Consider the following 23749-nt stretch of genomic DNA (forward strand, 5'->3'; position numbering starts at 1 on the left):
ATAAAAAATAATTAAAATCAATTTTATTTTGATTATAAGCAAATGAGTAAAGGTTTTGATTAGTAAATACAATTCAATAATAGATAGATAGAAAGTTTAGGGGGCATAATAGTAAATAAACTATGAAGACGAAATTAACGAAAACGAAACGAAACGAAACGAAAACAAGATGAAGAAAAGAAAACCAACTCGAATGAAAAATCTCCACGGCCATTGCGCAGCTTAAAAGTAAAAGAAGCGTTTCCTTCACCACCGCCGCCTCCATCGCCGTCGCCGCGCTTGGACCGGCCGTGGCGGGTGACGCGCCTCGCCTGGCCGCCCCACCGCTGGTCCGCCCCCACTGGCCGTGGCTTCCGGTGCAGCTTCGGCGCCTCCACCGACGGTGGCGGCGATTACGCCCGATTAAGAACGCGCCCTACGGGTCCCAGTATTTCTCGCCTGCCTTCCATGAAGACGGTCCGATCTCCTCCCCCGTTTATTCCCCCTCTCTGTTCCCTTGATTTTGAATCTTTGCCTTGGTCTGATCCGACGGCTTCCCCTTTCGTGATTTATCGTGCTATCTTACATGTGCTTCTTCTGCCGTGGTACGCTTGATCTCTTGGTTAGTTGTTCTTGAATGCGGATGATCGGGATGGGACACGAGGAAACTAAATGGGATATTATACTTTGTCGTGGGTTTTGCTAAATGGGTTTCAGTTAAATGGTTAAGTATGCATACTCAAATACTTTTTTAGGTATTATTTTATCGCATAGTTGGAATTTGATGTTGATCGGTTCGGTTTGTGTTTGGTAGTGTTCAAAAACCAATGGCCTTTGGCAATTTTTTTAGAGTCGCACAGTTTCAGATATATGAGTGTTAGATTGTGGCTAGAATAATGCGTTTAAATTTTGATGTTTCTTTGATGAACACAAACATTTAGCATGTAAAGATGAAGGGTGGTATTGTTTGTAATACTATTTCTTTATGCAACTCCAAGTGAAATAAATGGTGATGTTTATAATATTTGTAATAGGTATTGTTTGGTAGCTATTGTAGATAATTAGAAGTTGCTTACTAAGGAGTAGCAATAAGATATCTTATGACATTAAATGAAAAATCTTTAATCTTCCTTATTTTAGGCATTTTCCAGATCGGATTAGTCAAATAAAGCTTTGTTTAGGTAAGAATTTATGGTAGAATAATCCATGCATCTTTTATCTTTAGAACAAGACGCCTACTTGTAAAGCCGCTTGCCTATTAAAGGACATATCAACTCATTGTAAGCATGTTTCATGGTTCATCTTCAACAAAAGTTTCTATTCATGGGCAAGAGGGATGTGAGTTGGATTTTGTCCTCTTCTTTTTTTCAAAGACTAAATGGTGAAGACGAAATTCAAGCTTTAGGATCTTACGATGATTGTCAAAGTCTTCACTAGCTAAGTTAGCTAGCATCTTTTAAGTTGGATTATTAGTCTTGAGAAATAAAACTTTAAAAATAAAAAAAACCGGACTTACCAAGTAGTAAAGCCCTGTACAGCATTTGGGCCACCTGAAATTGCGCTGTCCATGTGCCAATTCATGCCGGGACCAATAAATACCAGTTCGATGCCATAGAAATAGAGATGAGTATTGTGGATATGATAGATGAGTATGTCAAAACCATCCTGTCCTCTTCATTCCTTTTCCATATTGAAAGCAACTATTGTTCTCGTTTAAATTCTTCATGTCCTCTTCCTACATATCATCTAGATACCCTACAATTATAGGTTTTTCAATCGTTGATATTTATTGAATAATTTCCTTAATTTTTTTCAAAATTCTCTTTTGTTTAATCAACCAGTCAAATTTGAGGTGCATAAGCACTAATAGCATTTAAAATCTCTTCTCCTAATTTAATTTTATAATTTTAATTATATTCTCAGCTCTACAATATTGTCCTTAAGATCCTTATGTACAACAACCTCACACCATTCTATGTAAAACTTTTTTTAGTATAATAAACTTAAAATATAGTATTATCAATTTCTTTACTTTTTTCCCTTCTGACTTAATTTTCTATAACAAATTGTGTTAATTTTTCTTCTAATCTTTTTCTCTATCACTTTTAACACTTTCCTTAGTAGTGTTGTGATTTTCCAAGTTGCTAAGCTAATTTTTAGAATTTGTACTAACTCATTGGTCCGGAACAATGTGAAAATCCTTTTCCTATTATTCACCACATCCAAACATGTGATGAGCCATTTACAGATAACCTCCTGATCCACCTTTTGCACTTTGAGACACTTGGGTGGTGGAGATGTTTCACATCACTTTAATGTGATGATCTAGTCCTATAATGAAAGTGGTTATGATCTATGTTCATGAGATCTTATGTAGTTTTGCACTTCTAACAGTGCATAAAGTAATCCTTCACCTTTTTTATCTAGGTTTGGATCAGCATCGGTGATGTTTCCTTTTACCACCATTAGTTAAATTTATCCTTACCTGAGTTATAGTGATGAAAATAATCTTTTAAGGCTGCATATGTTGACTCTCGCCAGATCTTGTATTGACTGGAGTCGTGCACTGGGTACAACTTTTTAATATATGTATTTATTTTGTACAGTAGTTAGACTGCAAGATCTAGTAAACTCAGTTCTTATAGTAATGCATTGCTGGTACTAGGAAATTTTGCCACTAAACTAGGTGAAGTTATGCAGTTGTTAAAATAAAAATGTTGGGACTGTTGACCTTTGATTTGTGTGGTATATTTTGCTGATATTTCCCCTGCACAACTACTTGCACATCATTGTTGCGTTTTGAGAAATTTGATTTTATTTAAGTCCTTTTGGTGCAAAATTCTAAGATATAAATCTCTATGCATTGTATTGCTACTTATCTTTGCTAGACAAGGTAATTTACATGAAGCAACTAGGTTCATAAGGACAAACCCAGTGTGAGGTTCTCACCAATGTGAGGGTCTACAAGTTTCAATGATTTATATCATGACTTGCTTCTCATTTGACTATGCAGATTTTTCACTTTTAGGTATCTTGAATGGGTCCCGTGGTAGGGAGTGTTCTTCCATCTCTTGGTCGTGTAAGGCTCGCTGATCTTGTAGCCTCTGAAGGTCTTCCTCCAGACTCTTACAAGATCTCTGTATCAACACTAACACAATCCTTTGCTCAGTATTCTGCTGCTATCATTGAGTTATCTCCTGGAGACAGTGCTCTTTTAAGATCTGGTCTGGAATCTGCGCGTTTGTTTTTTCATCAGCGTGCGTACCCTCCTGCTGATATGGTTCATACAAATGAAACCCGTGAGTGGTGCAAGACATCTGGATATTATGCGGACCCTCAACTGTGGCAAGAAACATATGATTACAGGCCTGGTCTTACTGCAGCAGAGCCTCATGGTTCAATGGAATTTCCTCCAGCTGGCTTGCCTGACATATTTGCAGTTCTTGGCAAGGCTGCCCGAGATGTATTGGATGCTATCAGCTTTTCTTTAAATTTGCGCAGCTTTTCATTTGCTGAAATACTTGATAACATGCCTTTGAGAAGTAGGGAGATATCCTCCTCAGTTCTTTCAGTATGCTGTCATTCAAGACCATCATTCCAAGGAGCACAAAACCACAATTTGACAGCACAGGAAGATGGACAGCTGGTCATGTTCCCAGATCATGAGCATCAAGTTGATAAGGCCTTAATTACTCTTGTCAAGTCAGATATGGCAGGATTGCATATAAAAGACTTCCATGGACGTTGGATCCTTGTTGATGGAGATCTTGGCCCTCAAGATGCAATTATTTATCCTGGACTTGCACTTTACCAGGCAACTGCGGGTTATGTGAGCCCTGCCATGCTTAGGGTAGAGATGGGCAATTTGCAAAGTAACATGTATGGAAGATGCTCTTTGGCTTTCAAGCTCATGCCTAGATCCATGGCAAGTCTTAGCTGTTCAGAGATGAGAGCAGCTGGTCATGGAGTTGAAGCACAATTCCAGATTCCTATACCGGTGGATGACTTTATGCAGAGGTCACACTCTACTGATCAATTCGCTAAACTTAATTATCCCAGCTACACGTTTCAACCTGGCCAAGATGGTAACTCATCATTCTAGTACTACTCTTTAACATTTTTTTGAAGAATATCTTTACTATGATTTATATTGTTGTGGCTTATACATAGCTTCATATATACATGTATTATCCGTACATTTCAGACACATAGGAAGATGCTCTAGAAAATGTTTGTGTTTAGCATGCACATCTGAATATCCGTTCGTGTGCCTGTGCATCTGTTCACACTGTCTTTTCTTTATATTCTGGCTTTTACAGATCTTTTTAACTTGTTGAATCTTATGATAGTGGTTGGCTGTGTGTTCTTCTAAATCTCACTTTGCCTGTTATGAGTATGTTTCCCTTTACTTGCTCTATCCGCTAGAATGATGTGGCAGTTCCATTTTCTTTTGTTGTCTGTTTCTGGAACTCATCAAAATGGAAAAGCACATTTTCACCTGAAGTATATAGTTGATTTTTTTTCCCTTTGATGATCTCTGAATGTTAGGGTGAATGTCATCTAAAGTTTGCTAAACCTGCATCGGGTTATCTATGGGTCACAACTATGGTCTACGGGTTATAGCAATCCACCATTTTAGATAATTATTGGTTACAATCTGTCAGCAATTGTTATTCAGCTATTAATCATGTATCAGTTGCCTGTTCTCACCGCTTAACTGTATGCCGACCACTGGCAATTGTTAACTTCTCATTATTTGATGGCCAGCAACAGCCGGTCGACAATGTGACTGTTTGCTGATAGCCTGTGAAACACTTGTAGACCCATATACAATTTTCCAACGACCTCTCTCTTGACAAAGAAAACACTGTAATTTGAATTTTCTTAACTTGTTGACTTTCAAAAGGTTCTAGTTGACCTGTAATGAAAAAAATGAATCAGGGAATGTATTATGAAGGGAAACCTCATATAAAGACAATTTGTTATTTGTTCTTTTCACTTTTCTAGACATCCTATCTACCAATGGGCTCTAATAGAGCCACCCTACCGTTTTTGGATGGACTACATGAACTTTTGTTATGATCTTTCTTGTTGCTTATGACTGAAATAAAAAATGTGGGAACCTTTATGAGATCAGGAAACTTGACCACACAAAGTGATGGGTCCTGAATCTTCTTTCATATATTCATATACATACATACATATTATGCTATATGGAACTCTGGAGCAGATGCAAGTGCTGCTCTGTATTTCAAGTAAATAGCTTGTAAGGTTGGGTAGGCTGCAACTTCAGGTTGGCTGAGGTTGAACACTAAACCGAATACTGAACCCCAACTTCTGATCCAACCCAAAAAGATCTCTAGTTATCCTGCTCTATGGCTCCCATTGCTTTCCAAGGTAGTGTGTAAGGGAGCTGATTCTAATGAGGTCCACAGTTAAAGCTTGGTTTTTTGAGTTCTTGGACTCTCTTGATTAGGAAAAAAGAAGTTCATTACACAAAGTGATAAGGAAGGAAATAAAATGCGTCGTTTGAGAAGGTGAACAGCCTGACAAAAAATAAGAAGAAAAGTTCAGGCTCTCCTTGGACTCTATGACGCAGAACTTCCTTCTAAGTCATTGCTATTTAGAAAATTTTTGAGTTTTGTGTAGTTTAAATTGATCAGAGTTCCTACTTTGAATAAAGCAATGTATAATGAAGGCTTTCATATTAAAGGTAAGATGGACGCCCTTTTGTGGCTGTCATAATTTAGGTGAGTTGTTTAGTGATATAAACTGAAGGTCATGTATGAAGTGTAGAATATGTATGTTTCTTCTGAACCCCTAGAGATTTAGGGTGCTATAATGATGCTTTAGGTAGTGTGAAGATAGATCTTTGGAACCTCTCGTAGTTATGGTTATTTCCGGCTTATTTTGTGGATTAAAACAATGCCAAATCTTCAACAAATGAAGCCTTAAAGATCATTGTTTTATATTCATCAGAGCAACAAATGGACCTCAAGATCTTGCAGAACTTCATAATAAAATTTAAAGGCTAAAGGCAAACTAAGGTACTGAGATCTTTTATAGCCTAAGTACGATGCACACGATATGAAGTGCCAAATCCCATATGTTTGTTATTTTTCTTTTTAATGAAAGAAAACTTCTCTTTTATTGGTCTTCCTTCTTTTTAGAATGAGTAGATCAGGATATAATCTATGCAGCAGCTAGCTGAAACATAGTGAGTATTTCTTGTGCTAACATTATTTTTTTACTTTTTTTAATCATTAAATTCATCCTATGTTGCCAATTTGTTATCTCACACACTTCGTTCTTTCTAATGGTGTTATATAATAATGCCTATGGGTAAACCGTAAAACTGAATGTAGCTGCCTGTTCTGCTTTTCTTTATTCGGTTGTCTTTTATGTTACGCTGTTATAACTTGGTTAAATTAGTTTCTATGCCGTAATTCACTTGCCTGGTCATTAAAATTAGATTTTTATGTAGCATCCATGAAACCTCATATAAAGAGTAAGAAGGACAAGACGAGGTGCAAGCCTTTGCCTCCTTCTAAGAAACTACGTCTGGAGGCTCAGAGGGTCCTCAAGGAGCGTGTTCAAGATATTGCTGAAAAGAAGGGCATAAAACTCAGGTTTTGTAATCTTAAGGAGTGTGAGGGCCACATGCTATCAATGGACAGCCCATGTGGGAATATAAGAATGGAGATTGGATGGCCTCCTGGTGTTCCATTTGTTCATCCACATGACCTTCCTAACAAGGCGAAGCTTGGCTTCCTCGAAGCTTATGAGCCTGGTTGGGCAGCTTCTCAGCAAGATATGGAGTTAAGTTTATTGAACCTGGACATGCCAGATATTGGTTAAATAACCTTGCACTCACAATTCTTTTTTTTAATCTCTACATGCACATTGATAGATTCCTAAATACATGCATATCAAGTTCCTTGAAAAGAGAATATCAAAGGCGATCTTACATTTGTTCTCTTAATTAGATTTTCTTGATAAGAAACTTTTTTTTTTGGCTAGTTTTTATGCTATCTACTATCTTGCTTAAGCAATGTAAATGATTGAATAACACAAACTAAAAGTTCCCGAGTTGGATCACATTTAGCTGGTCTTTGTTTAGAATTAGTACATGTTGTTGTAATTGAATAATTTATAATTTACTTGGTTCAAATGTCTGTTTCTCTAATTTAGCTGGTATTCTGAGCTGTTGTTTTTTGCAGGAGTCAGTCTTCATAACTTCTGATATTTAGGCATCCTTTATTGGCCTTGTGACTTCACAAACTCTGCCAAGAGTTCAACTCCTGCAGTCATTGGCCCAAATGTGCAATGACCTATCAGCATGTATGTCTCTCCAAATCCCTGAGATTAAAGTGTAGAGCTGATTTAATTTACCAACAACGACCTCGAATACAATGCATCAGTTGCGAAGAATATAAAGCTGGCATTCTTCTCTTTACATGATCGGTATTGTTGTATATTCCAACCTCTGGCTAACCCTGCCTGCATGAAACCATAGATCAGCTTTCCAGTCAAAGTCTATGCTCAGTTTAGAAGATGTGAAAGAGCAGACACAAAAGAGGTGAAAGAGCAGATCATGTCTTACTTTTGCAGATCTTTTATAGTGCAGTGCCGTGAAAAAAATAAGGTAAATGAGATTGAGCAGATACAGAAGGTGAAATTACCATACTTAGTACATTGTGGTGATGAAAATAAATCAGAGTGACAGGCTGCAAAATATCGCCTCCCAAATCATGGCAGCCCAATTCAGGCTTTTTAAAACAAAGCTCTGCTCCATTTGATCTATGCTTGCCATATCAAATTTGTAAGGCCTGATAATGATCTCCAGATGCTGGTGTCCTTCACTAATATCTACTATGATTATAATTGTATTTGAGTGTGATATTATGATTGTATCTTTGCACCTAGTTGATCAGGAGATTCAGGACTGTGAGTCACAAAAGTCTGTTGCAGTGATCCTCTTAAGACCCTGCACATGCAATGGGTTCTCCATTGATGTTGTGTACAAGGTCTTGCTTCAAAATGGATATTCTTGTTCCAAGCCTAAATCATTCAACACACAACTCCAAAATGTATATTTGTCTTTGAAATATTATTGGCATGCCTGAAGATGGTATTTGTGCTTTTCACAATATAAATTGTAAACAGAACAGAAATACCAAGTAGTTAGTTGTCATAATTATTCGAAAATGCAATATTTATGCTTTTGTGATGGCCCAAAAATATTGCATTAAGAAGTAAGATTTTTCTTAACGAAATAATAGAGTAAGACAACATTTAGTTGTAATCTAAACTCAATATATGTGTAAGTTTGATTTTTTTTTAATTCCCAGTAACATATGACTATTATTAGCCCTTATTTTAATTGTTATCTCACATAAATTTTCTAATATTTATTTTTTTATATGTGTTTTGTTATATTAGAGAAACTCCATTCTAAGACCTATCAAAACTTTTATGAGATTATATAAACTCACATTTTATGAGATTAGACCTATCAATTATAGACTTATTTTAATTGTTATCTCGCATAAATTTTTTAATATTTATTTCTTTATACGTGTTCTATTATATTAGATAAACTCGAATCTAAGACCTATTTATTTGAATCTCATAAATTTTTTTTTTTATTTTTGTAAGGAATAATTATTTTTCAAATAATAATCGGATAAAGTTTTAAATCTTAGTTTTCTTATAAATAAATCTCATAGACAATTCATCAAAGTAATATTTTGGCTATAAACTAAAGAGATTACTAATTGTCACCGCGGGGACCACATGTGAGAGGAGGGCTTCCTCACCATCTCCAATAAGAAGGCAGGTAAACGAAAGGGGTTAATTCCCAAAGGACCGGAAAATGATTATTTTGGTACGAAAGCACTGCCGTCACATGCCGTTGGATCATAACAAGTCCTCATCTTGGGCGACGTAGCTCGACGCGAACCCTCGTCTTCCTCTTCGTCCCTCTCGGGTGGCCGCACAACTCGACACCTTCGTCCCTTCTTTCCCTTCCTGCCGCCGTTCCGTTCCTCCCTCATCCTACCCATCCCCAATTCGTACCCGTAAGCAGTCGCCACGGATCAGAAACGACGAATTCGCTGATCTCTCACCCAGAACTCCACTCTGTCGCCAAAACGTAACGCGATCCCTCGTGGATCACACCCCGTGGACGATGCTCGATCTATTTCTTCTTGAATTTGTGATTTGATGCGTTTCCTTTTCTGTCGGTTGTTGTTTCTTCGTCTTATGATCGACTAGGGTTGATGTATTCATCAGTTTTGCTTGTGTTTTTTGTGATGATCGGTCACCAGAGACTGCGATCGTGCGCTTATCGAAGTAGCCCGAAGCAGTAAGGTTCTTTGGATTTGTGGGAATAGAGAAGGGAGATATGTCTAGTGGAGAAGTCAGGAAGGTCTCCCGACAGGACATACAGCTAGTAAGGAAGCTTTTATTCAATATCTTAGCCATTTGCATCTTTGGTCCTGGTTTATACGTGGCTTTTGGTCATGTAATTTTAGATACATCTATTTGTTTGCATATATCTGTTGACGGGTTGATATTATTCTTTTAAGAATTACTTAACTCGAAGAATAGATTTAGGTTTGTACTCCAATAATTGTTTAATTATGATGTTTCTTTAATTAAAAGATATCTGATTGTAGTTGATATAGTGCTTGACATAACGTGCTTTGAATTTTTATTTTTTTTTCTGATTTATGAACTTTTATGAAATCTAGGACAAAATCAGTTTATGTGCTTCAGTTCCATTAGGGTATCGTCAAATTTATAGATAACATTTTGGTTTTAATATCTTTATGCGTCTGATATATTTTGGTTTCAGTGGAATAAAGGAGCTTTTAATTACTTAGGTTTATCATATCGTAGCAGCAAGCTAAAATTAATACCACTTGACATTTGGAGCAAAACTACGTAGCTCTTGTTTCTTTAGTAGTAGCATAGGCTGTCTAAGAAACACGTTTTTGCTGTTATCAGATATGTTGTTTCTTTAGTAGTAGCATAGGCTGTCTAAGAAACACGCATTTGTTGTTATCAGATAGTGATTTGATTCCTTTAAGAATTTGTAAAATGTTGGATATGAGGCGTTAGGACTATCGCGGGCAGTACTTTTGTTTTGATGGTTCAACATTGTCATGTCTTCTAAAGGCATACAACTATGAAGATTGTAAAAAGCAAATGAGTGGACCATGAGTCTTGATTTGTATGTTGTAGCTTCGCTGGCATAGGTGTGTGTTGGTATTGCAACAGATAGAGCACTCCCTTGTTCTATGCTACACATTCTTTTGTCACACTACTTATTAAGGTGTTTTCACCTAAAGCTTTGTTTTTTGTGCATTAAAACTTTGTACTTGTTGATGTATGAAAGAATTGAATATTTACAAGAGTTAAGGAGTCATTTGGTTGGATAATAAGTGGCAGAAAGGATTTATCCTGCAATAACTTCCCAAACAACCTTTTTTTTTATAGTATTTATTCTGACTAGTTTTATAGACATTCTTGTTTGGTATAATAAATGTGTATAATAAAATAGCCTGCTCTACCAAACCAATAGAATTAGCTTTTCCCATCATTTGGACTGTTGCTTATCCTGTTAGAGATAATAAGGTAACTGTTCTTTTTTTAAAATATATTTTGAATCCAATCAAGAATAGGATAAATATAATTGCCCTGTTTGGAATATCTTTTTCTTTATATATATTCTTGAGCCACATGGGCCCTAAGAAGAACCTCAGTGTTTCATGTGCTATGTTATGCTACATGTGTCATGAGGCTTTCTTAACTGTTTTCATGCTTCACGCGCTGTGATTGTCCGCATGAAACAACATTTCGTACCATTTTGACAGAACGTCCAATGTCATGCTCCGTCTCTCCTAATGCCACGTGAATTAATGCACTTCTTCGTATTGGTATATTTGAAAATCTTGTAGGAAACTAAAAGTACATTCAAGCTGCCACCAATGTGAGATTCTGAATGAACTTTTATGCTTCAATGCTATATGTGACTTCTATTGATTTTTTCTGGATTCTAAGATTTGAAACTTTATTGACAAGTGCATGACTGTTTACTGTCTTGTAATTCTGTTTACCTTATTGGTTGTTTAAGTTTAAGTTTAAGTCTGCATTTCTGTTTGTAAGGTAACTTTATACAACTACTTATTATCAGAAGCACCAAAATTAATTATAAGATGATATAGAAACATATCTCTTGCTTATTTTTGCTGATTTTATTTAGCTTAGAATTATTTTCTGATATTGGACGATAATGATCTGTCCAATGATTTTCTTTAATTTCAGGTTCAGAATCTTATTGAACGGTGTCTGCAGTTGTATATGAACCAGAGAGAAGTTATCGACACTTTGTCATTCCAGGCAAAGATAGAGCCTAGTTTCACTCAACTTGGTAATTTCATAGTAAATCATCTTAGTCAAATGAGATTTATCATCTCCATGATTTTGCACTAAATCATTGAGATGTTTTCATGTGGCTTTTGGAGCAATGTACTTTGCAGTTTGTACTAAGTCATTATTTTCTGATTTAGATGTTTTTCATGTGGCTTTTAGAGAAATATACTTAGTCATGATAGCACTAGTTCTCCCCATGTTGAATATGCAAGTATACCATCAAAATTATTTGAGTGATTTACAAGATGCTGAACGTTTACCACTGTTTGGTGTGTTTTGGTCATTTTGTAAGTATTTTAATATCAGCTGTCACATATTTCAATTTAACTTAACCTAATTACACATCTGGTGATAAGGGCAAAATAAGGGATCTTTGAACTAAATGTATATATAGGGTGTTTGTGTTTGTAAGAGAGAATATGTGAAGTCAGTGATATTTTTAAGGTACATAAAATTGAGATAATAGGAGACATTGACCCTTCTCAAATCCTGCATTGGTGGGAGCCTCATGCACAAGATTTTTTTAAAATAAAGTTAAATAGGATGCGTGGTGCTTTTGGAGGCTACATACAATTAAAAGGGATAGCTTGGTTTATGAGGTTCCCACCAATGAGGACTCTGTGGAGAATCAGCCCTACCACTATTTCTGTGAGACAGTTTTGTCACTGAAACTAAACTGCCAGAATAAGATAGATTACAACTCAATTGTATCGATATAATATACCATTTGATTACCCTAAGATAGATTACAACTCAATTGTATCGATATAATATACCATTTAATTACCCTAATATTAACCTAAACTTCAGGTCAAAATTGGGCTGTGTTATGAAGACTCTTTCCTCAATTCAAGTATCTTTGGAGTTCAAAATACTAAGAATTGAGAAAACTATTTTGTTTAAGCAAGCTGCATTCTATATATTTTGACAATTTTGAGTTATTTCTAGATTCTTCCATTCTCTTAGAGTATTTGTTTTTGCTAGTCATAAACTAGGCCTCGTCACCTAGGTGATCAGAAGGTCCAGAACATCATAAGACAAGGTTCTTTTGTTGTTATGTATTTTGGCCTTTGATGATGTGGATGTGTGTAAATATATAACCAGTGATTGCAAAAGGCGCTCGGGCGCTCGCCTAGGCGCTCGGGCGAGGCGAGGCGAGGCCCGAGCGCCTCGCTAATGTCCCAGGCGGCGCGCTTCAAACAGGCGCCGCCTGGGCGCTCGCCCGAGCCCAGGCGCTGGGCGCTTCGGGCAAGCGCCTGGTTAAACCAAGGCGATCGAACCAGAATTTTAGGTCTGGTTCGGTCCTGGTTCGGTTATTAGTTGGTTCAATCGAACCAACTAAACCGATATAACCCCAACCCTAACCCTAACCCTAACCCAACACTAACCTGCTGCCGCTGCCGCTCTCGATCTCGATCCCGATTGCGATCTCGTCGCTCGCTGCCGCTGCTCCCGCTGCTCCCGCTGCTCCCGCTGCTCGCCGGTGTCGCTGCTCGCGCCTCCCGCGAGCCTTCCCGCTGCTCGTGCCTCCCGCGAGCCCTCTCGCTGCTCGCGCCTCCTGCGAGCCCTTCCGCTGCTCGCGCCTCCCGCGAGCCCTCTCGCCTCCTGTGAGCCCTCCCGCGAGCCTTCCCGCTGCTCGCGCCTTCCTCTCCCTTTCCCTTTCCCGCTGCCGCTGCCGCCGCTCGCCACTGCTGCTGCTGCTGCCGCTCGCCGCTGCTGCTGCCGCCGCTCGCCGCTGCTGCCGCCGCTGCTGTTGCCGCCGCTGCTGCCGCCGCTCGCCACTACTGCCGCCGCCGCTGCTGCTGCCGCTCGCCGCTGCTTCCTCCTTTCTTCATCAGGCTTAGTATACTCTTAATATTAAGTTTATTTGAATTTTAAAATGATTAATTTTCTGTTAATAGATTAATAATATATTATTTTAATTTTAATGTTATTAATTTTTATTTATTTGAAATTATTGTTCGGTTTCAACATAAATGGCAAGTGCAGAAAGCAACTCAATAGAGTCTCCAATGGTATCAAAAAAAGATCCTGCGTGGAAGTATAATTATTTGAAGGATCCGAAAGATCCTAATGCAGTGACTTGCATATTCTGCGATAAGACTACCATAGGTGGTATTTTTCGTGCAAAACAACATCTAGTAGGAAATTTCAAGAATGCAGCAGCTTGCAAAAAATGTCCACCTGAGGTAAAAGAAGAGTTGCTGAATTATATGAATGAAAAGAAGACACAAAAGAATGAATCTTATGGGAATTTACCAGAAGACAATGTTGAACATATCAGAGATGAAGAAGAAGATTATTCTACGAGTATTAACCCAAGTGAAAAAAGAGTATACGACAAAAAGGGAAAAGAAGTTATGAGTACTAAAAAAGGTAGAAAAGGACCGATGGATCTATATATGCTTCAAGGATCCCAGAAACAACAAGGGCAAGCAGGAGGCTCAAAATTGAGACAAACAAATATAAGTGATGCTTGTGATAAAGAAATAAGAGGAAGAACAATTCAGCATATTGCTCGCTTCTTCTATCAGGCTGGTCTTCCCCTTAGTACAACTCGTTTAGACAGTTTTAAGGATATGATTGAAGCTATTGGAAGATATGGTGCAGGATTAAAACCTCCAAGTTATTATGAGATGCGAGTTCCATTGCTGCAAAAAGAGTTGAATTATACAAATGACTTACTAAAAGGTCATAAAGAATCATGGGCAACACATGGTTGCTCTATTATGTCAGATGTTTGGACTGACAGGAGGCGCAGGAGTATAATTAATTTTATGGTTAATTGTTCTTTAGGGACTATGTTTGTGAAGTCAATAGATGCTTCATCTTTTGTAAAATCTGGAGACAAGATATATGATTTACTTGACAACTTCGTGGAAGAAATTGGAGAACAAAATATCGTTCAAACCATAACCGACAATGGAAGCAACTATGTTTTAGCTGGTAATATTCATCTTTTGATTTTGTTAATTATTTTATCTTCAATTAAGTGTGTTAAACTCTTAAGTCTTATCATTTTTGTTATCCTTTGTCTCAGGTAAATTGCTTGAATAAAAAAGACAACACTTGTATTGGACTCCATGTGCAGCACATTGTATTGATTTAATATTGGAAGATATTGGAAAGATCTTAGAAATCAAGAAAACCTTAGAAAGGGCAATTTTTGTTGTTGGATTTCTTTATAATCACATTGGGGCTTTGAATATGATGAGAGAATTTACAGGGAATAAAGAATTAGTGAGACATGGTGTTACCCGATTTGCTACTTCATTCTTGACATTACAGAGCGTGCATCGTCAAAAACATACTCTGAGAAATATGTTTACCTCTGAGAAATGGGTGACAAGCAAATGGGCAAAAGAAGCAAAAGGCAAGAGGGCTGCTGATATCATATTAATGCCATCCTTTTGGAATCATGTAGTTTATATATTAAAGGTAATGGGCCCTCTTGTTCGAGTCCTTCGATTGGTGGATAATGAAAATAAGCCTGCAATGGGATATATTTATGAGGCTATGGATAGAGCAAAGGAGACGATTAAAAGATCTTTTAATGAAAATGAAGAAAAATATGAGAAAATTTTTACAATCATTGACGAAAGATGGAATTGTCAACTTCATCGTCCCTTACATGCAGCAGGATATTATTTGAACCCTGAATTCTTTTATAAGATTAAATCTATTGGATTTGATGCAGAAGTTTTGGGTGGGTTATATCAGTGTGTTGCAAGATTAGTTCCCAGCATTGAGGTTCAAGATAAGATTATTCATGAATTATCTTTATATAAAAATGCTGAAGGTCTTTTTGGAATTCCAATTGCCGTTCGATCCAGGACAACTACCTCTCCAGGTATTAATAATTTGATATAATTAATTTCATATATATTATGTTACTATGTTATTGTTAATAATAACATAAATTTTGCAGCTGAATGGTGGAGTCTATTTGGAAATTCCACCCCGAACTTACAGAAATTTGCTGTCAAAGTACTTAGTTTGACATGTAGTGCTTCGGGTTGTGAGCGAAATTGGAGTGTCTTTGAGCATGTAAGTATTACTAAATATTTTTATTTTAATTAATTAATTTATTTAGATATATGTATTAATATATTTTTAAATTATATGACATGACATATTCACTCGAAGAGAAGAAATCGGTTAGAACATCAACGATTGCACGATCTTGTTTACATAAAGTATAATCAAGCTTTGAAGACTCGTCATGATTTGAAAAATAGATTTGATTCAATCTCATTGCAAGATATTGATGATTCAAATGAGTGGTTAGTAGGAGAAATGGGTGCTAACTTGCAAGATGCTGAAGACGAGCTTGTATTTGAAGATGATAGATTGACGTGGGGAGATGTGGCAAGAGCTTCAGGTGCTGGAGAATTACAAACATATACAAGACAGATGTCAAAGAGAAAAATGAGTGCAAAAGCATCAAGCTCGGCTCCTGCTATTGTTGAAGACATAGAGAATGAAACATATCTTGATGAAGAGGAAGGAATCGAAGAACAAGAGGAAGAAGACGAATTCAATGAAGATGATTTGTGTGAAAATGACGATAATATTGATTATGATGAATGACTTTGATGTAAAATGTTAATGTTTTGAATTTTGAAACTTTTTGTTAATGTGACATTGTGATTTTGTATCTTAGATTTTCTTAATTTAATAGCATATTTTTATTTAAAATTTTAAATAATTATATTATATATTTTTATATTTTAGCGCCTCGCTTCGCTCGGGCGAGCGCCTGGGCGAGCGCCTAGCGCCTCGGGCGTTTTTGGACCTTGGCGCCTTTTGGCGCCTAGCGCTTTTTAAATCACTGGATATAACAAAGGTGAGCCTCTGTGCCTTGATAAAGGTTATCCTTTGCAACTTGCATGACGAGTGACATAATAACTCTAATTACTTGTAGGATGAGAATATTTATATTAACCTTGTAATGGATTCAAATTTGCCCAAACCAGTACATGTTAAGCAGTATTTGCTGGTGTGGGCTTGAACTAGGGCTTACTGTTTGATCCAGTCTGGTAGGTTAGTTACAACTTGGTACTGGTTAGAAACCAGGCTTACTGTCCTATTTCTTACTGTTACAGGCCTGAATTGGGCAGTAAGCCACCACCCAGTTCAATGATTCAAAAGAGACTTATCAATGGGCATTCAACCCTCTTTCCCTTCCTTTCTCACTATCTCACATTCCCTCTCTCAATCCTTCTCAATTGTCACCTATAAAATCTCACCCAATTTATCTTCCAAACTTGCTCAAATTCTCAAGGGGAGGCTCAGGTTCTCAAAGGGAGTCTCAATTTCAATAAGAAGATGGCTCAATCATGATATTTTTGAAACCTTATCAAATTCTTTCTTACCTGCTTTCTTGTCTCTAACTTCTGGTGTTTCAGAATCAGTTGGCATTCTCTGGGCCAACCAATCTGGCTGATATTTTGTTAGGATGCTTCTTGTCTCTAACTTCTGGTGTTTCAGAATCAGTTCGCATTCTCTGGGCCAACCATTCTGGCTGATATTTTGTTAGGATAAACTAACTAATCTTTCAAACAAGTTTGAATTTCAGATGCTGAACGGGAAATCATGACTATGTGTGGGGATTAAATGTGGTTGTCTGGAAAAGAAATATGCTTAGTTAGATTGATATGGTAGTTTCTCTGAGTTCTAGTCCTATAGATTTCTTTTTTACTTAATACAAGCTGATTCTTAAGTGGTGAACATGGTAAAATGTTGCACTATAGTAGTACATCTCTATTCTTTCTATCCATGAGCTGATGGAATAAATTCTCATGACCTTGGAACTGGTACTTTTGTTTGATCTTTTTTTTTTTTACACTGCTAGATGTTAGCACATTTGATGTTTTTTCATACTCATAGATGCTAATGTCCTAATATATTTATGATTTAACATATATTCTTATAATTGAAACGAACTAGTTTATGAAGTGACCCTTACCATGTTTGAAAGTTATGCTAATGAATGACACTGCAAATACTCCTGAAATTTTCATACCTGTAATGCTATTGACAAGATTTTCAAAACTATCTCCAGGAAGCCTGTTGATTTGTTTCTAAGAGTCTTATCTATAATTAAATGTAACTAGTTTTCCACTGTTCTAATGATTGTCATCTTTTGTTGATTCGCAGTTTGGCAAAAACTTGAGGAGGAGAATCGAGAATTTTTTGAAGCATATCATGTTAGACTGATACTCAAGAACCAAATATTGATTTTCAACAAGCTCCTTGAGAAACAGGTTGAGCTGATGCAGAGAGCATGTCCTTCTGTAGTTGCTGCTGTACCCCATCCCAATGGCTCTAATTCTTCTTGTATGTCTATTTAAATTTTTTTTCTTGATTATTATTTGTTGCTTTTGTAAACTGTTGCCTGAAGCTTGCCTTTATATCACATGGCTTTCTATATGGTACATTGCTTTGTGTTTTAGTGCTTCCATTAAATTTCTCTACAATCACATCATGATATCTTTAAGCTGTTATCTTCCACACCAAGGTTCGCTGTTTTGGGTACCGGACCCATCTCGGCGATCTATCAGACTAGAGTATGTACCGGTCGGTACCAGTATGCCAACATATGGTATGCTGGTGCGTATCGGTATTTTGGGGAGGAAGAAAAATAGGGAGAAGAGGAAGGAGTGGTGGAGGAATAGAGGAGGAAGAAGGAAGAAGAGGAAGCGGTGGAGGGGGAAGAAGAAAGAAGAGGACGAGAAGTAGCGGCGGTAGTTCACCTGGGAAGCAGTGGCGAGGCAGCAACAGGGGAAGTGGCATTGTACGCGTAAAGAGCGCAAGCCCTATTTTTTCTAATGCTGAGTTGGATAGGGCTCCACCACTTTTCTGTTTTTTTTTATTATTTTAACTGGATCGCCTGAAATGCGGGTGGTCCATGTATCGGCCCATGCTCGGACCGGTATGTACTGTCCATACCATTTTGGATGGTACAACAGTCCTTGTTTCATATAATGGGAAAGCTCTATGCTGCTATTGAATATCATTGATCTATCATCTGGAGATTACATTTCTGAATACTTAATGTTAGATCATTGATGTTGCTAGATACAAAAGAAAACAAATATCAAATGTTAGTTAAAAGTTCATTAGTTTTTATCTTAACTGAGGTGCGCCTTCTTTCAGTTTCTGGAAATTCGTGAACATGTTGATGGAAAAATATGGAGACTTTTTTCTTTCACAAATTATCTGATATGGAATGAATCTTCTTCAATTCATCTTGGATTTATTGGGCTTTATGGTTTTTGTTTTAGTCTCTAAGTGGGAACTCGTCAATGTGTTCTATCTGTTAGTGCATTACACAGTTTGAGACATTGTTGACTACACCATTGATGGTTTTATGCCGGGGATACTACGAAGCCTTTGAATAACTTGCTTAGAAGACCACTGTTAGTTACATGGTGTCATTTTAGGCCTTAGTTGATATTACATTGGTTTGATCCAGTGTGCATCATTATGAGTTTATTTTCAAAAGCCTCATCTATTGAGGACCACATAATTGCTAAATCTTTGTGCAGTGAACAAGTTGTTTCTAACTGACTCGGATAATAGAACCGAAGTTGATGACTGTTAAGAAGAAACCAGGAACTAGAACTTTGTAGATGTTTTGCTTCCTCCTATTTGATTGACACTGTCTTTTCTTGTTATCTGAAATTATTTAAATTTTAATTATATCTAACAATTAGCAATTTGGAGTTGGTAGTAGCTGTCTGTAATGGATAGACAAAAGCAAGAAATTTGTATGAAATGAAACTTGCTTAGGAGAAGAAATGAAACCTAACAACATAGTTATGTTCCCCTCTAAACTGTACTCATACGGTGATCTCACACTAAGGCTAAAATTTTTTGTTTGAACTGTGAAGCTATTATTGTCACTTAGTTAACATTGAAGTTATGTGCATTTCATGCATATCTACTTTAATGCAAGTTAGATCCATGTGGATCCAACCTAGATCCACCTAAATAGGAATATATTCATGTAGATCTCTCCTAGATCCACCTCAGTCAGGCCTACAATGCATGGACCTGACCTGGTATACACCCATATGATCCAGTTTAGATCCATGCAGATTTATTAACATCTAAATTGTATTTTACACTACTCAAGTGATAGTTTATAATTGTGTCTAAATCAGTTTTGATAATGGTTGTGAGATAACGATGCTGAAGCAGCAATCAATGGAGTCGACATGGCTGCCCTATTGCTTATACAATTGCCATCTTTAGCTGTGTATCCCACATTAATCACAGTGGAGAACTAACTCAATTAGAGCAACACTTGGGCGGTGGATGTTTTGATGTAACCAGATGCATGAAGGTCCCTCGAGGATCCATGTGTTTTGTGGCAATGTCAGTGTTAATGTCGTTATTTCAGTTCATTCTTCCATTACATGATATCCTTGTGATAGTGGTGCTCATGGTCTAGGCAGACGTGCTAATATGAGGCAACATAGTAGCAGTGTTGCTCATGAGCTCGTTGGAAGTGCCTGTATGAGCTAGCAACCCTAAGCTGGGGCATTAGGAATTTCTTTAGCCATCATGGTAGGAGGCCAACACATAATGTTGTTGATTTTGAACTATGACATTTACTTATGTGAGCAAAATAAACCAGGATTGACAACACCAAAGAGAAGAGATAAAAGGAAGATAACTGCAAAAGTGGTTCATCCTCGACTGCTTCCCTCCAAATGGAACTTGGAATATTATCCATTCATGGTGTCCATTAGAAATATTTTCTTGGGATATGACTTTGAATTCCATATGAGATTAGTAAAAAAATATCTTAATGAGGAAACCTGTAGTTGGATCAAGTTATTTAAGTAGTAGGACTATACTATGACATCGTCGTGTGACAACCGGTCCCTACTAATGTGAGCACCATAAATTTGCATATTGATTATAATAGAAGAATATCTTCCACAAATTTGTTGATGTATTAGATCACTCTTACAATGTATGCTGATGAAGACCGTGATGGATAAGATTGGAGTCGCCTATATAGTCCAAATGGTGACTGACAACATTGTGAATTTCAAGAAGGTTAATGATACATAAGCTCATCTTTTTATTTTGGACTCGTGTGGTCCACACTATATACTGTTAATGTACAGTGGCGACATCCCATTGGTGGGGAGTACACTAACAAAGATACAAAACAATGTCCATTTCGTTTATAATGGATCTTAATGGTGCACCATTCAGTATTATTGAGTTTGACCAAGGATTAATAAGGGGCCATTTGATGCAGTGCTGGTTGGTACTACCTTTTAATATTATTTTTGGGTGATACCTGGTGGTAAGTTTTGACATACTGCCCAATATGCTAGTACCCAACCGGTCCAATAGATCACTGAAACTGATATTGGACCGAGATTTAATCATTGTATATAAATATTACTGAGTGCATGCATTGATGAAGGGATCACAAAGGTGGAACTCATAATTCAAGAAGATAAAACTGACTGCAATACTATTGGGCCAATATGTGAAATACTATACCACACTTTTTGAAATCCAACCCTATACCCTTTGTTGGGTTTAGTCTGCATAATTGTTAATACTTTTGAATGTGTCCTAGAATTGATTTGTCCAGTGATTCTTCTGTTTTAATCAGGACTTATCTTTTGGTTATTTATTGATTACCATTAAAGGTGAATTTGACATGATTTTAAATACTGGTCAGTGAGGTACATGTGACCTGAATCTTGTTGGTATTATTTATTATTATATTTCGGTCTGGTATACTAGTACTGATTATTGTAATTGATACTGGATCGAGATTTAAATCCTTCAAATTTGAACTAGTTGTGTTATGACATGTTCCTCTAAGAATATCTTGCTGGTTATAATTCTCTCAGTGCATCAAGCTCCATCCTGCTATATGCCTCAACATGCATCCACATCATCAAGGCTAGATAATATGCTTGGCAATGGAGGTTTTTCCTGTGCTTTTTTAAATGGTAGGCCATCAGGACAAGGAGGAAACTACCTTGGCGATGATTCCTCAATTCTTGCTGGGAGCATGAATGCCTCGACAAGCATGTTATCTGCACCTAGCTCCAACATGGGAAGAATTCCTGGGATCAGTCGGACAATAATCAAGTCAGAACATGATTATTCAAACAACTCTGAGTTTCCATTCAGTAATGATAGCAGTATCTTGGAAGCACACCAACCAACCGGAGATGCTTCAGCTGGATCCTTCAGTAGCTCGGAGTTGACTGGACAACCACTAAATGATGCTCTACTGGATATCGATACATCTTCACTTGGATTTAGTCAGATTACTCGAAATTTCAGTTTTTCAGATTTAACAGATGACTTCACTCACTGTGCTGGTATGTATTTTAAATGACTTGTAAGTAAAAGTTTTTTCCCCTTTATATGGTCTATTTAATCCATTCAATATCTTACCTTTGTTTTCTTTTGTTTAAAGATATATTGGAGAATTATGATAGGTCTCCATATCTTCCACCAGATTCAAATAACTTCTCAGACTCTCCGGCGAGGGAATTCAAAGGTAACTTCGCTGTATCTCTCTTGCCCGTTTCTTTTATTTTGTGCATCTTTCCACCTTGAGTTTCTTCTGTTTTTTCACCCCCATTCAGAGGAAGACATTAGGAAACTAGAATCCATATCCGAAGGAGTCAGTTATGAGGACTTTGGAAGCGACTCACTTGACATCTAAGGTCTGTTGCCGAGGTAACTTCCTACCTCGTGTAGAAACACCACCACAAAGAAGAAAACAAAGAAATTAACAATCACAACAACTAGCATCATCATCTTGTAGAAAATTTCCACTAACCTGTTATGTATAATCTTCCACAATGCTTAGTCAAACTTATTGTTATTTTCCTGTTTCCTGGTTTCCTGAGGTAGAAATTTCTTTAGGAAATTATTTATATATATCAAACTCATGCACAAGCTTAAGAAGACCAAATCCGTTTTGTAGAGTCAGATGCCATTTCTATTAGAGAAAACAGTAGAATAACTAGAAAACATTATTCTTGTTCTTATACGTTCTGCAAATTATGCTGTAGGTTGACCGCAGGAATCTGTACATATGGGATTGACGGGGTCTTTATTCTTCACATTTCAGTGGAGCATTCGATGTCTACTTAACGAGTGCTTCACAGTTGCTAATGCTTGCTGGCTATTCTAACGTTCTGTAATAATGTTTCTACGTAAACAGAAAAAACTGCTGTGTTCTCGTGTGTTGATCCTGATTTGTTTCATTTTGATTCGTAAGTCTGCTGCCACCGCAAGAACCACAAGAAATAAGAATCACGAGGGCTGTTTTGTTATCGAGCTTCAGATGCTGGGCTTCGCCCGCTGTTGATACGACCATATTTTGGCTCCTTATTCCATTATTTTCATAATCTGAAGCAAAAGAAGCTTTGCTTTGGCTTAGTGTGGACAATTCATAATTTAGGAGAATTGAGGGGTTTAGTTTGGTCAAGCCGGAATATTAGGGGATCGCTGGAGGAGAATTATTGAGGGATCACTTGTGAAAAGCTTGTTATAGATGTTAACGTGGCCAAAGTCTCGGACTGTGTGTCAGGAGATATAATAATAAGGTAGTTGGGCGGGTCACAGTTGTGGGTGCCAAATGAGAAGCGAAGCCTTTAGCGTAAAATATAATAATAATAATAATAATAATAATAATAATAATAATAATAATAATAATAATAATAATAATAATAACTTGATTTATTTTGTAAATTATTTAGAAGGGTTCCTAAAATTTTAAAAATTCAAAAGAAAAAATAAAACGTGAGTTAGAATAATTATATTATTTTTATATAGGATCCGAAAAATAATATTAAGCTTATGTCTTCAAGATTTATTTATTTATTTGTTTCCTTAAGACATTAAAAAAATCTTCTACAATAATATTCAAGTTGTGATAAATTCACCTTAAATGTGTAAAATAAAAAAAAATGATAATTTTTATTATATATAAGTTTTAAAAATTTAAAAAATATTTAATGGATTAAAAGTAGAAAAATAGTCATTTAGGTGTTTCTATAGGTTATTTTCAAGAAATCACATAAATTTAATTATTTTTTTAAGAAAAGGGAAATGGAAGTTACATTATTTTTTAATGGGGTTACACTATTTTTATATAGGACCCAAAAATAATATAACCTAATTAAAAAACAATGTAGCTTAGATTTAAAAAAAAACTTTGTTGTGTCCTTAAAATCTCAAAAAATGGTCTATAGTAATAGTCAAGTGTCTTTGCCCCAAAGTTATGGTAAATTCATCTTAAATCAGATAGAATAAAACATTATAATTT

At 36.7% G+C, this 23749-nt stretch overlaps 3 protein-coding genes across 9 annotated transcripts; all 3 read left to right on the forward strand.

Moving 5' to 3' along the window:
* Positions 1 to 211: 211 nt before the first annotated feature.
* LOC135653296 (uncharacterized) lies at positions 212 to 7435 on the forward strand. Of its 4 annotated transcripts, none has more exons than XM_065175124.1 (4): positions 212 to 456; positions 2993 to 4064; positions 6464 to 6797; positions 7200 to 7435. In XM_065175124.1, the coding sequence occupies exons 2-4, from the start codon at positions 3017 to 3019 to the stop codon at positions 7213 to 7215; spliced, it is 1398 nt and encodes a 465-aa protein (XP_065031196.1). In that variant the 5' UTR covers positions 212 to 456; positions 2993 to 3016; the 3' UTR covers positions 7216 to 7435. The 4 variants fall into 4 exon arrangements, with proteins under 4 accessions (XP_065031196.1, XP_065031198.1, XP_065031194.1 ...); XM_065175126.1 differs by having other exon boundaries at positions 3008 to 4064; XM_065175122.1 differs by lacking the exon at positions 7200 to 7435 and having other exon boundaries at positions 318 to 456; positions 6464 to 6982.
* A 1466-nt stretch (positions 7436 to 8901) lies between these two features.
* Positions 8902 to 22764, forward strand: LOC135653309 (uncharacterized). Of its 4 annotated transcripts, none has more exons than XM_065175152.1 (8): positions 8902 to 9196; positions 9309 to 9433; positions 11311 to 11416; positions 17578 to 17757; positions 21309 to 21788; positions 21887 to 21970; positions 22059 to 22152; positions 22491 to 22764. In XM_065175152.1, exons 2-7 carry the CDS (start codon positions 9386 to 9388, stop codon positions 22136 to 22138), a joined length of 978 nt encoding a protein of 325 aa, XP_065031224.1. In that variant the 5' UTR covers positions 8902 to 9196; positions 9309 to 9385; the 3' UTR covers positions 22139 to 22152; positions 22491 to 22764. The 4 variants fall into 4 exon arrangements, with proteins under 4 accessions (XP_065031224.1, XP_065031223.1, XP_065031222.1 ...); XM_065175151.1 differs by having other exon boundaries at positions 8902 to 9133; XM_065175150.1 differs by having other exon boundaries at positions 8902 to 9433; positions 22059 to 22139.
* On the forward strand, positions 13387 to 16044 carry LOC135652896 (uncharacterized). Its single transcript, XM_065174215.1, has 3 exons — positions 13387 to 14364; positions 14459 to 15268; positions 15347 to 16044. Exons 2-3 carry the CDS (start codon positions 14626 to 14628, stop codon positions 15496 to 15498), a joined length of 795 nt encoding a protein of 264 aa, XP_065030287.1. The 5' UTR covers positions 13387 to 14364; positions 14459 to 14625; the 3' UTR covers positions 15499 to 16044.
* Positions 22765 to 23749: the final 985 nt, after the last annotated feature.

This window comes from Musa acuminata, chromosome BXJ3-11 (assembly GCF_036884655.1).
Source record: "Musa acuminata AAA Group cultivar baxijiao chromosome BXJ3-11, Cavendish_Baxijiao_AAA, whole genome shotgun sequence".
NCBI classification, from domain to species: Eukaryota; Viridiplantae; Streptophyta; class Magnoliopsida; order Zingiberales; family Musaceae; genus Musa; species Musa acuminata.